Source organism: Sphaeramia orbicularis, chromosome 22 (genome assembly GCF_902148855.1).
Source record: "Sphaeramia orbicularis chromosome 22, fSphaOr1.1, whole genome shotgun sequence".
NCBI lineage: Eukaryota > Metazoa > Chordata > Actinopteri > Kurtiformes > Apogonidae > Sphaeramia > Sphaeramia orbicularis.
In genome coordinates, this window is record NC_043978.1 from 18,156,499 (window position 1) to 18,175,578 (window position 19,080).

Consider the following 19,080-nt stretch of genomic DNA (forward strand, 5'->3'; position numbering starts at 1 on the left):
GACGAGCCTGGACGCTCAGCTGTTCACCGCCATAGCTGAATTCTGGGTAATGTAGTTTTGAACACCACTCCGGCCGTTTTGACTGGCTGTGTACGTGACTACATTACCCAGAAGGCCACGCTTTGTTTTTATGCTCAAGGAGGGGAAGTTAACTGGGGGAAAGTGCCAATGCAGCATCGGTTTGTGTTGTAACAAATGAAAACGTGAAGCGCTGAGTTACAATGATGGTTGTTGGAATTTTTAGAGGAAACATAGCCCCCTAGTGGTGGCTTTTAATGTGCACAGAAAAAAATGTAAATAAAGTTAGAAATATACCAAAAAGTAGGCTAGATGTGAAAACTCTCCAAAGTGCATTTAAAACCGGATATCAGCAGAAAGTATAAAAAAAAAAAAAGTCAAAATAAAACAGTCCTTGTTAATCTTTTACTCTTATCTATTGTTTTTGATTAATTTTGATAATTTATCATTTTTATAAATTCATCTTTTTATAAAATCATGTCCTTTGACAGCTGTATATCTCTCAACCATAAGTGATCTATAATTATTGACTTCATAATCAGTTTTTCTCTACATTTAACCTTTCCCAAGTGATTTATCTATTAATTTTAATATTTTCTCTGCATTTTGCTTTTTTCTTATATTTAATCTAACAATCATGTAGATGTTCATGAAAGCGCAGAGTAAATTCAATGGTTATTATATCAAAACAAGAAAACTGACGAAAAAGTGACCTTTTCAGCAAAATATAGACAGGACATAACACACATCTCCATCTACTGCCATTTATCGAGCTACAAGGGTTTTAAAGATGAGTCAGTGTTGTAGAGCATTCACAATAGACTGTGAACATCCAAATGCATCATATCTGATGATCATGAAAAGATGACAAACTGAATTTTACCTGCATTAGCTCAGAAAAAAAAGGCCCTTTTCAGCCTCCGTTGATTTATTTTACTGAGGGTTTTAGTGTTTATACGGATTGAAAAGTAGGAGAATTGAAACTTATCAAAAAAAGCCAATACTTCATTCTTCAGTTTATTACTGACATTAAAATATATGACAGTAAAATATTTACATCAATTTTTACCTAATTTCTCTCCACATTGATTTTGTTTTTTGTTTTATAATCCATAACTATGATTTTAAATGTTCTACCTTTGAATTTCTAAAATATTTTTGGTGCTGCGACTGTAAATAATTTCTTCACATCTCTCACTTAGGAAGAAAAATCTCCAATTAACCCTCTGGTATCCCGTCCAGCGAGGCCCTTACAAAGCACCAAGTGTGCCTTTTTGGCACACTTGTGGAATAATGTCAAAAGAATTTTCATACAGTTTGTTTTTAATTCTTTCACACTTTTTTCTATTTCATCAACTTGAGCCATAAAAAAAAAAAAAAATCAAATACTCAATAATTGTCACATTTTTTAACTCTTTAAATGCCGTGTTTGTAATGTAAACACACCATTTTCTTTTGGATGCAAAAAACACAAAAAATATTTTTTTTCAGTACACTATATAAAAAGTGGATCATATATTATTTGACTTTTTCATCCTGGCATATGTCAGTGATTAACTCCAACATTGGTTAATTTGCATTATTTTTGGCACTTGGTCAAATGTTCAAAACTACTAGCATCTGTCACCAAGTGTGCCAAAAAGGTACACCTATAAATCAAACTATTAAATATTCCATATTGATTTATTTTTCTGCTCTAATTTGATTTTCTTTTTGTAAATCAAGGTCCGCCCTAATCATACATGTCAAGTGGAAGAAATAGTGTGTTTTAGGCACACTTGGGAGACAGATGCTAGTCTTGTAATTTTCTTTTGTTTAAAATGTGCACATTTTAGTTGGTGGCCAGAATTTTAAAGATCATGCAAAAATGAACAACTTTTGAATTCTAACCTTATTTAAATTGTGAAAAATAACATGAAGTTTTTTAAAATGAGAGCAAAGTATGCCTAAAAGGTGCACCCGGATACCGGACGGTTAAACATTAAAGAAATATTGATGTTTATCTCAAATCAGCATGAACATAACATCTTACAGCTGTAGCCATGATATGTCCAAATATTTTTGTCCATATAGTTTATAAACATCAGAACACAGTCATGGATTAAAAAAAAATATATATGGAGAGGAATTAAGTAAAAACTATCTCTGAGGCATTTTGGAAGCAAAGATTTTTAAAAAATTAAAGTAAACTAACCAATGAAATGATATTATCACAATATAAAATGTGTCCCAATACTTTTGTCCATATAGTTTATGTTTTTAGTATCGGAAACCACCAACTTACCTGACCATAAAAAACTGACACCAAAGAAACACAAAGCCAAACATACGGTGAGCAAGAAACACAAAATATTCTTTATTAAATATACAAAATTTGTGAAACAGAATTGCATCACGAATTGTAAACTTTCCAATCTTACACACTACCTTGAGCACATTCAACCAGCTACACAACCGAGGACGACGAAACACAATCTCAACTCAAAAGGTCATTAAATGGAAGACATGGAGAGGACATTTACGCTTCGTTAAGTGCCGAGTCGCGCTTTTTAAGATGCGTTGCGGTAGAACAGCAGAACTGAGATGACGAGGCGGGTTTTTGTAGACGCGTCGTTAGTTCATCGGTGAGTCTTTCGTCGTCGTGGAGGCCAAGGACGGCGAGCGCTCAAATCCCCGGAGCGATCGGAAAAGTGCGGCAGGTACTGCGTGACGTTAAATCTAACTCTACCGATATCGACGGACGGAGACGGTAGAGTCATGTTCGGACGAGTAATTAGTGCAAGAACATCCACGAATGCTGTTAAAAGTGGCTTCATATCAGAATACTTTATGGTGTATTGATCTGCTCCGAAGGTTAAAGTTCAAGGCTTGGCTTTTTTTTTTTTTTTTTTTTTCTTTTTTTTTTTGTGTATGTGTGTGTTTTTTTTGGCTTTTCACAGTAATCACCTACTACTGGTATGCATACAGGTTATTTTTGTGCAGTGATCTAAAACGTATAAAACAAAAAAAACAGTGAACAGATGGCTTTTCTTTTCCCCCCTGACGAGTACAATGAAGTGCAGAACGGAACAGAAATAAGGCAGCGTTTGGCATTTCAATACGGCATATATGCTGTAAATGCGGTATATATCCCTTTGTAACACCTGAAAGCGGTAGCGTTATGCGTGCTTGTGCAGAAGCAGATGTAACACACAGACACTGAGGAAAAAGAGGTCAAGTACCAGCACGTCGCAGGCATTTTTTTTAATTCTCTTTCTCTACGCTGGAGTCGTGTTGATAAAGCGGGAAGAGCAGCTGCGATGGCTGATCCCGATACCGATACCGACGGGATACTGTCTTCACCTGATAACGCCGCGACCCATACTAGACTCAGGTAGCGGACGCCGCCGCTGAGCACTGTGGGTAAAGTTTCAAGACATGCCCGTATTTTTTTTTTTAAAAAAAAGGGAAAAACAAGGAAATAAAGGGGAAGGAACAAGCAAAAAAGATAAACCGACGCTGGAAAGGAAAACCGCTCGCTTGCACTTTGCTGGCAGAGAACACTGTCGGACATTCGGAAGCTACAATCAGTTGGTGTTAATGTGCACACGACAAGGCTGAACTGTCACACCGCTCATTTGGTTTGTAGTTTCCAAAACTAGTCAGAGCACTTGGTATTTATCAGGGAACATCTGTAGAGCGTCAGTCCACAACAATATACACTTCAATGCTGGAAAATTACACTTATTACAGTGATTAATCTGCACCGATTGGACTTTTTTTAGAATATTATATCAGTAGAAGTTGGTGCAAATTGTTTAACATAGGAATTCTTAACTAGGAATACTGACTTTGAGGGAAAATAAAAGAAATGTTTATTATCAGATATTTTAGGTGAACACTGCTCCAAATTTCCAGACTTACACAGAAGTGTTTATTTGATTAGATGTTACTTTTATTACAGTTAATGGTCATATTTTGATCCCATGTGAATTATTCCATCATTTCCACATTCTTTTACTGCATTTGATGTTGTTTAAAGTGTATATGACTTAGTTTTTACATGTGTGGTATTTTATTATGTGAAGCAACATGTAACTTGTTTTGACATTAAGGGAAATAATGTAAAAAATAATGCGGATTATCAGATACCTCAGGTGAACACTGCTTTAAATTTCCGGACTTACACAAAAGTGTTTATGCTGTTACAGTTGTTTCTGATGAGATGTTAATTTTATTACAGGTAATGGTCATATTTTCACCCCATGTGAATTATACCATCATTTACACATTATTTTTACTGCATTTGATGTTGTTTTAAGTGTACATGACTTAATTTTTACAATTATGTGAAGCAATATGTAACTTTTGTTTTGATGTGAAGGGAAATAATGTAAAAATAATGGTTATAATCAGATATTTCGGTGAACACTGCTCTAATTTTCCAGACTTATACAGAGGTGTTTATGCTATTACAGTCGTTTCAGATTAGATGTTAATTTTATTACAGGTAATGATCATATTTTGATTCCATGTGAATTATTCCATCATTTACACATTATTTTTACTGTATTTGATGTTGTTTTAAGTGTATATGACTTAGTTTTTACAGTTATGTGAAGCAATATGTAACTTTTGTTTTGAGGTGAAGGGAAATTATGTAAAAATAACATTTATTATCGGATATTTCGGTGAACACTGCTTTAAATTTCTGGACTTATACAGAGGTGTTTTTGCTGTTACATTTGGTTCTGATTAGATGTTAATTTTATTACAGTTAATGGTCATATTTTGATCCCATGTGAATTATTCCATCAATTCTACATCATTTTACTGCATCTGATGTTGTTTTAAGTGTATATGACTTAGTGTTTACATGCGTGGTATTTTATTATGTAAAGCAATATGTAACTTGTTTTGACATGAAGGGAAATAATGTAAAAATAATGTTTATTATCAGATATTTCAGGTGAACACAATACAAGTATTTAGGCTGTTACAGTTGTTTCTGATTAAATGTTAATTTTATTACAGTTAATGGTCATATTTTGATCCAATGTGAATTATTCCATCATTTACACATTATTTTACTGCATTTGTTGTTGTTTTAAGTGCATATGACTTAGTTTTTACATTTATGTGAAGCAATATGTAACTCGTTTTGATGTGAAGGGAAATGATGTAAAAATAATGTTTATTATCAGATATTTCAGGTGAATACTACACTACATTTCCAGACTTATACAGAAATGTTTATGCTGTTACAGTTGTTTCTGATTAGACGTTAGTTTTATTACAGTTAATGGTCATATTTTGATCCCATGTGAATTATTCCATCATTTACACATTATTTTACTGCATTTGATGTTGTTTTAAGTGTATATGACTTAGATTTTATATGTGTGGTATTTTATTATGTGAAGCAATATGTAAAATTTTGATTATCGGATATTTCAGGTGAACACAAATGCTACTCCACATTTCCAGACATATAAGGAGGTGTTTATGCTATTACAGTTGTTTCTAGTGAGATGTTAATTATATTACAGTTAATGGCCATATTTTGATCCTGTGTGAATTATTCCCATCATTTACACATATGATGTTTGTCAGTTTAACAGATAATTTTCCAAGTGAATAAAGTGTAAAACTCTTTAAGTATCATTCTGTGAAAGTACATAAATATAAAGATTTTACACCTGTTAGTCATGGAGGTGACATTGTTGTAACCGTTTCTGTTCAGAGTCTGAAGTCGTCTCTGCAGCTTCAATGTGACCAGAATGGAGGGATTTTCACCTGTGATATAATTTTTCACGTCGTTCTTGCAGAACAAGGTGAAATATGATGATTAACAGTCATTGTAGTGTTAGCGATGTGTATGGTGTGCAAGTAGAGATGCAGTCCATTGAGCCGTTTCATACTAAACTAGATCTTTCTGTAGTATCTTCACCACAAACTGTAACTTTCTTCACTTATAAAACTATCTTCTAAACTGACAAATGTGCATAAATGCTGACACAACTCAAATGTGATCATATTATTTGTTTCTTGGCACTGACCATCATTCATATTTTTTTCCATAGAGAAGGGACAACTCATTCCAACTGGAGAAATCGAATGTGATTTACAGATTTTACCTCATTCTTTTGCAAAAAGTCACCGAAGTAGAAGCTGGAAACACACGAAACAAGCAGGAAAAACAAGTCAGTTATGACAAAATGTTTCAGTTGTATTGTTAATATATTATTTAGACTTAATTAATCTATTTTAATTTCCTTCTGACCATTTAGGAGACAGGAAGTGAATGTTTCATGTAACTGGAAAAGCTCTATCTTTCTAAAGAGGGCGTTTTACAGTCTATATCCTTAATTAAATTTTTTTTTTTAACTATTTCTTTTGCTCTATTTCTTCTATGCTAAAAGTTCACTATTGGTCGACACATTACAAACAGAAAGAGACAGATGAAGTAAAATAAAGAATCCGGCACTGACAGAAATTAATGTTATAAATAAATGTTTAACTTCATTAGAAACTGGATGCTTAGATTTCGATAAATAAATCTGGATTACTGAACATCAAACACAAGGTAATTAAGTAATAATGTGGACTTTGACCTCAAACTATGAGCAATTTCAATTATTTCTGACTTCTTATTTTCCCTCAAACTCAGTAATTCCAGGTGAAAAGTCTGATGTTCGCCATCACCTCAGTTCCATATTTTACATCTTTGTCTTCTTTGGTGCAGCCACTGGTTTCCGTAAATTTCAGTTTAGATGAAAAAATCAATTTACAAAGACATGAAACTTAACTTTCGTCACTGATCATCTGGCTTTAGTTGTGTTTACATGGACTCTAATGTTCCACTAATAGAATCATAACGCACTATGTAACCGAACCAAACCTCTGATAAGCTTTTCAACAGGAAAGCATTACAGCCTGATCATCAAACGCATAATCTGATAATCTGATTAAGTCTTTTTTTTTCTACTGTACATGTAAAAGATGCGCTGTGGAAACAATTAATGCCTCGGAGGTCAAAACACTGAACCAAGAACTATGTTTCTGTAGAACTGAGGTCTGAACAACACCCAAAAAAGACAAACTAAATAAGTATACCTCCGTGTAAACAATTGTGAATGTCCATGTTGGGATCAGAGTTATATCTGTGTAACTGAGACTAGCATGTGGAAGAGCAGTTGTGAGAAAGGGCAGTTTTGAAGTTCTTTCCTTTTTTGCAAAATACGAAGCCTGATTGTCGGTCGTTACTGCAAGGCACAAACACATTCACAACTGTTGACTGATTGATTAGTCAATCAACGAAAAGGAATCTGCAACAAATTTGATGATCTGTCAGTCATTTCAAGCAAAAATACACAACACATTAGAAGATTAGCCGCAATAAGTCATTTCTCTTCACTTACTTTTTATCTATTTCTTTTTTAAAAATTTATCCTTTGAGAATAAAATCTCCTCAACTGTTCAGTCAAATGTATCTGAAGACAGAAACACTTATGGGAATGTTATCGGTCATTTCTGATGTTTTTATCAACACTCGACATTACTTGAGAAAGTTAATCAATAATGAGAATCATTATTGGAGTGTTTTCTGAGAAATAAGCGCAACATTAGTGCAGGTTTTAAGATAAATGTTCAGTTTTCATTTCCATCACTGCCTCGAGGAAACAACTACGACCAAAAGCAAAATTGTCAAATCTCAGCAGGTTGATTTTCATGCTGTGCTGAATTCACTGAAACCAAACTCTGCCCTGAAGGTAAAATATCATTTTCCAAGCTGGTTCACGGAGGAAGTGGCCAGCATTTTTTGTCATGTACATACAATCTGTAGTTAATGGGCTAAAAAATGTGCAGCCTTCAGAGACGTTAGCCCTCCTGTTCATTAATCGGCATCATTTTGGTATTTTCCTGCATTCCCATACATCACTGTGGACTGAAACCCTACGTTTTCTCTCTGGTGTGAAAGGGTGACAGAGGTGGCAGGTGAGGTGAGAAGGACAAATCAATGTTTCTACAATCAGGATCCTAAAATGGAAGCATCGGGGTCTGGAAACCCACGTGGCTCACTTCCCCGTGAGCTTAAAACCAACTGGCTGAGTGAACCTGAAAACAACCTGAGGACCCGCTACATTCAGAACCGCCTGACCCGAACCGTTCGACGAGGACGTGTTTCAGTACAGTAAAGCATGCTGTCTGGAAAACATCTCTCAGTGCCTAAATATTTGTATCAAAAAGGACAGCATAGCAGTGAAAAGACTAAAGAGCTGTTGTGGAGGTTAGAGTGAACAGATGCGGACTGAACTGCAAACCCTTTTCTCCCGCCTCCTTCGTCACTTGAACTTGGAGCGGACTTGTAGGAGGGTGGGCTTCTGCTCCATGATGCGCACCAGCAGTGTGTCAATGTAGTCCTCCAGATCCTTGACCTGTGGCTTCAGCCTCCGCAGCTCCACCTCCCGCTTTGCCAGCACAACTCGCTGACGCTCAAACTCCGTCTTCTGACGCTCCAGTTCCGCCTCCCGCTGTACCAGCAGAGCCACCAGTTCACTGTGGGTGAGGTGGTAGTACGAGCCCGCCCCCTCCGTCAGAGGCTGAGGAAGGACGGACAAGGGGATCAAAGGGGTCAGAGGTCAAAAGAAAAGCCCACATATGCTTTAGATGTACAGATATATAGCTGTGTACTGATGAAACATTACAATAGGAAGGAGGAGAAAAAACAGAGGAGGATGAGACAACAGAACAAGGAGAAGAAAAGAAAAAGAATGACAAAAGAGAGGAGGAAGAAAAGAAAAATCCATTTTTTTGAGATTATTTGTCTTATTTAGTTTGAGATAATTTTCTACACCGTTTGGGGAGTTTTTCCTCAACATTTTGTTGTGTTTTGAATGAATAAATAAAGATGTGTGACTATTGTGTCTACTCTGAGACTTGACATACAAGCAGTACAGCAGTCTCCTATTACCAGGGTGTGATTTGATGAGGGGGATGGGGGAGATCAACCATCCCTCTGGTTTTTACATCCCTACTTCTGCTGAATTAATTTCATCCTCGGGGGGGACAACCAACCAATGTAAATAACAGGCAGGTAGAATTGGTATGTTTGGTCACGGAAATTTTTAGGATAACACAGCATGAATTATCACTGTATCATGGGTCATTTTGTTTATATCAGTGCATCATCGTATCATCTTTTATTCCCCGTACCTTCTTCCTGTCGGTGTCGTCGCTGAGATGGCTGCTCCTCCCGGGATTGATGGTGGACTTGAGCTTCTCCAGTCCGGTGGCCAGCACTGACCGGCCCTCAGTCCGCTTCTCTTCAGCCAGTATGGCAGTGGTCAGGGGCTTCACTGGGTGGGGGCTGGACGGAATGAAACGAAACGGTAACACAGCAGAGCGTCAGGTTTCCATTACATGACAGAAGACTTTACTCAGATGACGTTCAGGTGAGGGAACAGTCTGGATGCCACACTGGAGGTTTGGAGGTCCATGAAGATGTTATTAATACACAGTCTGTATATGTATAGTAACACAAATTTTGTTTAAAAAAAACAAGGTGAATTGTTTGAGCAGCATTGAATTTTCAGAGTGAATGTATTATAGAAGGATACAGAGACCTTCCCCTGTTTTAGCATAAATTTGAGGTATTTGTACTTTACTAGGGTATAATCCTACTTTACACCAATCAGCTATAACACTGAGCCCATTTACATGACCAAACAAATCCGAAATAAATCAGATTAACAGGTATACATGCACAAAGAAATCACAGAAATCCAGGTTTGTTAATCTGATTTCTCATAGTCAGATTACTGCTGTTATCTGATAAAGCATATCACTTTATTCTGTTGATATGATGAATAATCTGATAACTCCAGAAACTGGATAATGATCAGAGTTTTAGTATGCATGTAAATAAGCTCATTGTGTCCACTGACAGGAGAAGTATTAATAATGTTGATTATTTCATTTTTAAATTTCATTTAATATTTTTCGTTTTTAGAAATACATGGCTCTCACAATATCTTATAGAATATGATGCATCACTATAGAGCAAAATACCAAAAGTCTATAAAGTAGTTAAAATAAGCTCAACCATAAACAAATACAGTGCTAAAAACTACTTTTACTCTTCCTACTTCAGTGCATTGTGCTAATAATTGCATACATGCATGCATAGTTGAGTACTTTTGCAGCATGCATTAGTACTTTTGCTTTGTATTCAACAACTGCCTCTTACACACTCTACTTTCCTTTAGCTTTAAAAACATGATTTGCAATTAGGAAAAGGAAAAAACAAAGGCTATTAGGCTTAGACTCGGCAACTTAGTGAATGATTAAACAGCTCAAAACGTTGATTTTGCTTCTGCGAGAATAGCACAATTGAAACCACTGCAGATGCAGTTTCCTGTATCAGTGACCTACATTTACAACAATATCTTTACCAGACAAGTCTCTAACTGCTTAGTTTTGCTCCAGTGTAATAGATTTCTGTGTTTTCGAGCTCATAACAGTGTTGAACCCCCAGTGTGACACCAGATATTAAAAGTGAAAACAACCTTTGAATTCCCTGTAAATGTTTGCTTTAGTGACTGAAAGTAAAGGAAGTTAGACAGGTGTAAGATTCCTCATTAATGGAAACACTGGTGAAAATTGAAATTAAATGAGCTCAAAATTGAAAGACTTAATTGCATGCGTTTGTGCAATCAAACATGTTAAATGTGTTATTACCCTGAGGTGAAAAGGAAATGTTATCGTGAGACAACAACACTTTTTTTCTGTACAAAGTCTGGTTTCTGGTTGAGATTTTAGCAAATGAGTGTGGTTGTGTGAGAAAAGTCTTTGCCCTGTGGGAGGGGGGAGGTGTGTGTGTCTGGTGTGTACATGTGTGTGTCGAGGGGAGGGGGTGAGTGGTAGGAATCAGGACAAAATAATAACTGCTAATTGGCCTGAGGCTCTGTTTCGCCTCCTGTTACCACAGAGCCAGGACACACTAGACACCTGCAGTGGAGTCCTGTTAACACCTGAGTGTGTGTTCATGTTTGTTCATGTGTACGCGACCAAAAGAGCAGGTCACACCACAAAGGAGAAACCCCAGGAGATATGGCGGCAATCAGGTGAAGCCGACGGAAGCAGAGCGGCGGAGGCGCAAAGACGAGACGAGAAAACAGGATAGAAAAGTCTGAAAGTGGGAAAAAGAAGAAGAAGTGCGTCCCTTCCACCATTTTTCACCTCTGCACTGAGCATGTGCAGCCTTACCTGTTTTGGTGGCCGTCTGTTTGCTCCTGCGTGTCCGGCTGCATTGGTTGCGGATCAGCGGTGTTCGATGGCGATGTCGCCACCAAGTTGGCAAAGGGAGGAAGGGGACAGAGCGCTAAGAGAGAGCTACTACTTTCAGGAGTTAGAGAGGGTGCGAGGGAGGTCAGATGGATCTGGGAGGATGAGAACGAGGACTCCTTCATTGCGCCGGGATCGCTGCCGAAGGAAGCCCGACGTAGTTCGTTGAGGTCTGGTGCCAGCTTTGACTCGGACAGGGAGCGGTGTAGCGTGGCATTTTCCGCCTCAAGGCGCTTTGAAAACACGCCATCCACAGATTCTTTGCAGAGCTGCTTCGGATTACAGCTCATGTAAGAGTCTACAGGGACTAAACCGAAGTCAAAACCTATTGTGAAATCTGACTCAAAGGTTGCTCGTCCCTCAGATACAACAGTTCTTTTATTTTCTTCAGTAGTCGATTCCTCTAGGCCTGGGATTTTGCTCAGCTCCTCACATGGCATCAGGTTTGTGTCAAAGTTTGGTCGTCTCTCTTCCACCTCACAACAAGATTCTTCAACTATGCTAGTGTTTTTATTTTCTTCATTACTTGATTCCTTTAGGCCCTGGATTTCACTCTGTTCCACATAAAGCGTTGAATTTACGGAGTTACAAGTTGCTTCATTCTCATTTGTTCCACAACGAGATTCCTCTAATACATCAACTGGGTTGGTTCCTTCAGTGGTGGATTCCTTTACACCCTCGATTTGACTCATCTCCTCACATGGCTTCAAGTTTGCAGAGTGGACGTCTGAATCCAAAATTGGTCTTCTTTCCTCTACCCCAAAACAGGATTCTTCACTTTCACCAGTTTTTTGGTTTCCTTCATTACTTGATTCATTTGACTCCAGGGTTGCTCCTCTCTCCTCCATCACACAGTAGGATTCTTCAAATACGTCAGACGTGTTGATTTCTTTGGTGGATTCCTCTGGTCCTTGGTTTTTGCTCAACTCCTCACAAAACATCACCTTTTCAGACTCAACATTTGACTCCAAGGTTGCTCCTCTCTTATCTGTCACACAGTAGAATTCTTCAAATACATCAGGCGGGTATATTTCTTCTTTGGTGGAATCCTCTAGGTCCTGGTTATTGCTCAACTCCTCACAAATGGTCGAGTTTGCTGAGTGTAGAGTCTCAGAAAGCTCCGAGATGCATTTGGATGAAGTCTCGGACTGGCAGGTTTGGTATTCCTGGGAGTCTGCGCTAACATACAGGCTTTGGAGAAAACTGCTGTTGCTGCTTTGGTCGGATGTTTGAGTATGCAGAAGTGTATTGTCTTGGCTTGGACTGATATGACTAGTGTTGAGGAAATCACCAAAAACTTTGAATGGCTGACTAGCATCATCCTCTCCTAAGGTAGTGCTCTCAAAGATGGAGTCTGAGAAGGTCTGGGTTACCCCTGGGGAGGAGGTTATGATGAATATGGATGGGTGTGTGGAGCAAAGTTCATTATCTGGAGGTGTAGAAACAGCTACATCTGGCAATAGATTGGGAATGGAATAGTTTGACATCTGAGTATCTGCTCCTTCCTGAATTGCAGCAACAACAGGAAGATCTACTGACTGTGATGGTGGCAACTCTTCCAAACCCTTTCGGCCATGATCATTAATAACAGTTAAGGACAAATCATCTGACTTGTCCATAACATCATCTTCAGATTCTGGGGTCTTTAAATCTTTGACCAAATCATCTTCTGGGTACTTCTCAACATCCAGGAAGCTGCTTTCACAGTTCTGTACCTCAGATTCCTCTGAAGATGATGCAGAGAGTTTGTCGGATGCTGAATAAGAAGAGACACATGAAAGGAAATCCTCCTCTGCTGAACTACCCAGACCTGAAGAACCGGGGTCCGGGGAACTGCTGTTGATCTTTTGAGATGAGGTTTGACCAGTCATTTGGTGCATGTTAGTGTCAGTTAAAAGATCTGTGTTAGTAGTGCACTTAGTTCTGTTAGTCTCCATGGTGACATCCGGTTTTGTTGACATATTTGACGATTTGTGGTCGTCTTCAAGGCTGTTGTGTTCTGGGATTGTGTCGAGAAGTTTGGCAAATGTGTAGAAGTGATGTATGTTAGTGTCGGTCAACTGACTGATAGCTTTGTGCGTTTCAACTGCTGCGCAGGGGATATTTAAAGGCTGACGATTTAGTGTGTCATTAATATTTATGTGTTGATCAGCATCTGCTGTGGGTAGAAATGTTCCTTTATTAATGCTGTGTTTTGGTGGGTCGCCACTGGGTGTGTTTTGCTGTGTTTTGCAATCTGTGGTGAGATCCTCTGGAGATTGGAGCCTGCCAGCTGCAAACTCGTCAAAAGACTGGTCCCACTCTGAATCCATCTCCAGCTCCTTCGCCGACACAAAAGGGTTTGACGGCTTCGGGCTTAGAGGGTTTTGTTTTTCTGATAAAGCAGGAGAAAGAGGTCGATTCTCATCTTTGGTCATCACTTCGCTCTCTACATCCAAGCCAGTGACGGAGTCCTCTGCAGGTGGGTTGTGGTGGGTCAAGGTAGGGATAGGGTTACTTGCCTGCGGAAAGAGTTGAGCTATAGGGGGGCGGGAGCTGGAAAGAAACGGCAAAGGAGGCGGCGAAGGTTTTAGGGGCTGAGCAGTTAGCATGTCTTCATAGAAAGGATTTTGCTGCAGGAGAGAGAAGAAAGGGTTGCAGGGGGATATGGGAGGTGGTGTGGACTGTGAGGGGTAGAAGGGGTTAGGGTGGTGCAGAGAGGGATCTACAGTGGGACCCAGGAGGTGGAGGGGTGGTGGATGGGGGTCAGTGCTGGACTCTAGTTTAGGTGACACCACCAGGCTGTGAAAGAAGGGAACACAGTCCTTGTGATTAGTGAGGATTGTTTGTATGGATCAATAAGAGCACCATGAATGTAAAAAAAAAAATGAAAAAAGGTGTACTTTGGTGCCTTATGCCTTATAGTCGTAAAATCCCAGCTTTCCTCAAACACACTTGGACTGACCTACAGCAAGAAACAAATTCACCTGCATGGCATTGCACTTCATCTGTTCAACAAAGTTTTTTTTCGTTATACAGATGGCTGTAAATACACTGCTGATGTCATGATGATTGGAGTTTTTCTTTTTAATTAGAAATAGTAATAGTTTCAATTGTTTCACTGATTCTTGTATTGTTTGTTTTACTTTTATTACCACTGATTACCCATGTTCTAAGTGTAATAACTTTCTATTTCTATTATGTCTGTTAGATTTCACCTCAGTATATACTGAGATGAATAAATTAAAAAAAAAAACATACAGTCCTGTGCAAAAGTCTCATTCCACGTATATCTTTGTTGTTTTTGCAGGGTTTATATGATCCTACATATTTATTCCTCAGTCTTTTTTTCATAGGAATTATGTGCACAGCCTTAAAAGACGCACAAAAAACCGAACTAAATGTGTTTTAAAGGTAAAAGTCGCTATTTAGTGTGACCTCTGAACCCATGACAAGAGGCAGCACTAACAATTAGAAACATCTGATATGTGTTGACTGAAACCTGGTATAAAGCATCAGAAAATTTAAGCTATAAATCTCATATTGTCTAAACAAAAGAGTTAGACACGTAAAGTGCAAAGGGAGGTCACACTAAATATGACCACTTTGGTTTATAGAAGCTGTTTTTATGATGAAATGTTTGTTTTTCCTGTTGTACATACTTCACGGATATCCAAATTGGATCTAAATACAGAGATTGACATATGCATATATGTGATCATCACAAACATAATATTGGACTAGGACTTGCACAATATTCTATAAATACGTATATGTATTTTTTAGGTCATAATATCCCAAAGCTTTAACTGTTGCTTTAAACGTGACAGTAAGAGTGAAAAATGTCATGATTACTTTCCACCTGCTCCGATAGCGACTCTAAACCTAATGCACTACACTCATCCGCGAGTCTCTTCTACGTTTTCGTCGGCTCATGATGTAATATTTCCAGAGAAAACGTGGCTGTAGCTGGGTGTAGTGATTACTTAGTGCTACCTCTGCCAACTTGGCACTTTCCCCAAGGATGTCTGAACATGGGGGTGTGTAAGCTGTGGAAATGTATAGTTCCAGAGCTGGCTCAAAGGTATTGGGTGTACTACAGTCCAGAATAGCTGACCTCGCTTCACTCACAAGGTGCTTATGGGTCCAATATTTTACTTCTGCTCTGTGGATAAAAATATTACGGCAGGAGAGCGGGCTTGGTCTTTTTTTAATCTCGAGCTTGGTTGGTTAAATGAAGAGTAATAAAAAAGAAAACTTACTCTAAAGTAATTAAAGTACTGATATTGAACGCCTGGATTAAATATTAATTCTAAGGCCAAATAAAAGTGTGGAGGCAACACGTTCAACCGTGAGAAGTGCAAATACAGCATGTGACACCCCCAAAATAAATTACCCACTTAAGAGCGTGCTTGTGTTGGAAGTGGAAATAAAAATAAGATGTTTTTTTTTCTCCCACACAGATTCATACACACAAAACCTGTAAAAGGAATAAAGACTGTTCCAGCTCACATCATCATCGACATTATCACTGAACCATAAAACAGCCTGTTGTAGATTCTTAAAGATAATTTCACTGGAGCAGCTCTCCGCTCCCATCTGCATTGCAGATACCGGCTGTAACCAGAGACTGAGCCCGGCAGCAAAACGACAGATTTCTACGGAGCCGGGAATGACTTCCAGGACACAGGAAGTGAAAGGGAACTGCTCCGATGCCAGTTTAAACCATAGATATAAACCAGAGATAGGAAGGCTTTGGTCCAAGTCGCCGCCATCTTACCCAGGGAAGAGGTTTACTGTTTGGAAACAAGCCTCGCAGCAGGAAATGGGAACCAACGGGAGTAATAGAGTATAAATAAAAATAGCTGAACTATCACGGCTGATGGGGAGGTAAAAAAAAAAAAAATCCTATAGGAAACACTGATTAAGTATTGAAAAACCATCACTACTTGTTCTATTTCCACTTCAGCGCTTCCAGGCCACAATAACATTACACCAAGCCAACTCAAGCTTAAAATGTGTTTGAAACTGGACATACATTTTGGTGAAAAAGTCAAATTGTGATTATTATCGACTATTATCTATTTGCTTTGGTATCAAGCAAAATTCACAGCGTGCTGATCATTGTCAGTTAGTAATTTATCATTAAACTTATCATTTTATATGTACCATTTCCTTTTAAAATGTGGATTTTATCTAACTTGTTGCATATCTTTTCTTTTCACATAGTGTCACTGAATCCACAGAGGGCCTTTAAACTATAGCCTGTTGTGATCATAACTGCAAAGGTTGACATTATGGTTGGATTAATTGTGGAGTTTTACCTGAAATATTCTCATATTGGTCCACTGAGTAAAACTTTTAACTGCATATAAGTTAAATACCTCATCATAGGATCATTTTCTGTAACATGCAAAGACTGAATGAAATGCAGTCCCTGGTATGATTTGTGGCATACGGAAACTCTTATTTCTATATCTGTAATTTAAATATGTTGCTTTATTCTTTCTTATTCCGATGATTTACTGTTACTTTATGGCATTTTCACAATCATTCTACTTCTATGAAAACGTCAGCCTATACATGGAAAGGTACACTTATTTCTGCAAAATAAAGTCATATTTGCAGCAACAGTCTAATCTGTGCTAGTTCATTCATATGCACTATATGGACAAAGATATTGGGACATGTTGAATTCAGGTGTTTCTTTTCTAACGGGGGTCTGGGATGCAAAACAATAATGACAAATGTCCGAATATAGTTTTATATTGTGATAAATATCATTGCATTACACTGGTTGGTTTTGTTTAAATTGTTATCTTTGCTTCCAAAATGCCTCAGAGATGGTTTTTACGTAGTTTCTCTCAACATTGATTTTGTTTTGTTTTTTATCCATGATTATAATTTTAAATGTTTTACCTCTAAATTTCTAAAATATTGAGTGTGCTCTGACTGGAAATAATAATTTTCTACCACAACTAACCATCTGCTTTCTTCACATCTCACTTAGGAAGAAAAACTTCCCATTAAACTTTAAGTAAATATTGAATATGGATATTGATGGTTTGATGAAAACCATCTGAGGCATTTTGATAGCAAAGATAACCATTTAAACAAAACTAACCAATACAATATTTATCACAATATAAAACTATATTAAGACATTTGTCATTATTGTTTTGTATCCCAGACCTGTTAAAAAAAACACTGGAATTCAACATGTCCAAATACTTTTGTCCATATAGTGTATTTTACTGCTGATGGCTCAGTCGTCTCCGTGGTCTCGTGTGAATCTCACCTGAGTTTGCTGTGCGAGTCCTTAGATCCAAACCACCCCCTGTGTTTGTCCTCTGCACCCGGGGCCTCTTCAGACTCATCCTTGGACTGATTCGACCCTTTTCCAGAATCACTCCTCCCATGAGAGAAAAAGTTCCTCCTTGGTTTCTTCCCCTCGGTCTCTGCTGCAGAGGAGGAGGAGGAGGAGGAGGTGGGCTTCAGCAGGGTGGCCTCTCCTAAATGCTCCTCTTCATCACTCACCATGGGGCCACTTTTCTCCAAAGCTGCTGCTATGGCAGCCTTCTCCTCCTCGCCGGGCTTGTCGAAGGACCAGCGGCGGCCATCTCCCACACCTTTGGACAAGTCTGTGGAGGTCCGCGGGCTGAGATTCTGCAGAGACGTGGAGAGTGGCAAAGTTTTCTGCAACAGTCCTAGACCTAACGACCCTGCAGGTTTTCCTGAACCTGAGTCCTTGGTTGCATGGCTTCCGTTAACGCACGCTGAGGGCTGAGGCACTGCTATGGTGATCTCACCGGCCTCATCACCGAACTCACATCTGGGAGAGGACAACTTTGGTGACGTGTTTGCTGTGTGCTCTAGAAAAATGAAGCAAGAGAAGGAAATAAGAAGATGCAGAAAAGGGAAAGAGAGAAGTGGTTGCATGTAATCAACACAGATTATAATAAGAGTCAGTTTAATCAGGTGATGACGGCTTTGACCAGACAGTGAGTCTGTTTTCATGACCATAAAAAGCTGATAACTTAGAGTAATCAGATAATTATCCGTAATAATCAGATGTTAATGTATTTACATGCACTTCACAAATGCAATAATTGTTTCAGTCCATTACTGGATTTTTTGGAGAGTACATACACATGCAGAAATGGTAGAATCAAACTTATTATTGTCTTCCACTTACATTGGACTACATCACCTCCATTTTTTACTATTTTTAATCATGTTTACACATGCACAGATGTACAAGAGCAAGTATAATCCAGGTGGGTTAATCTGATTTCTCATAATCAGATTACTGCTGTTATCTAATATAGCATATCAGATTATACCAACCACACCAGCACTTGAATAATCGGATAACTCCAGAAATTGGATAATGATTGGAGTATTAGTGTAAATGTAATTGGGCTCATTGTTTTTCCGAATATCTGGTTAGAATTACTTTCAGATTGGGGTCAAAGAACAATCTGAAATTCATGAATTGATCTCCAAGTGAAACCTAACATTTTCCAGTGCAACACAAACTCCTGTTCTACTTTTTATTATGAACTTTATGCTGGAACAAGGGTGAATATTTCTATATCACAGTGGCATGATGGTCATTTTTCTTCTTATCTCTATTTGTGTTTTATTGCTATGAAAGTCATCCTAACTACACAAAATGACAGCAACCTTTGAGCTGCAGCTTCACCCGAAAATAGCAAATGTCATTGTCTTTTGTAGGAATTTAGTCATCTTAATACT

At 38.3% G+C, this 19,080-nt stretch overlaps 1 protein-coding gene across 2 annotated transcripts in view; it reads right to left on the bottom strand.

The window, feature by feature from the left end:
* Nucleotides 1–2,350: 2,350 nt before the first annotated feature.
* The window catches only part of rab11fip5a (RAB11 family interacting protein 5a (class I)), a 49,936-nt gene continuing 33,206 nt past the window's right edge, over nucleotides 2,351–19,080 (bottom strand). The window contains exons 3-7 of one of the 2 annotated variants that reach the window (XM_030126116.1): nucleotides 17,621–18,194; nucleotides 13,010–14,124; nucleotides 11,266–12,976; nucleotides 9,214–9,367; nucleotides 2,351–8,600 (exon numbers count right to left, since the gene is read on the bottom strand). In XM_030126116.1, the coding sequence (XP_029981976.1) occupies nucleotides 8,343–8,600; nucleotides 9,214–9,367; nucleotides 11,266–12,976; nucleotides 13,010–14,124; nucleotides 17,621–18,194 (3,812 nt within the window). In that variant the 3' untranslated portion in view covers nucleotides 2,351–8,342. Of the gene's footprint in view, nucleotides 8,601–9,213; nucleotides 9,368–11,265; nucleotides 14,125–17,620; nucleotides 18,195–19,080 lie in introns of both variants that reach the window. The other variant, XM_030126115.1, reaches the window with a different exon arrangement.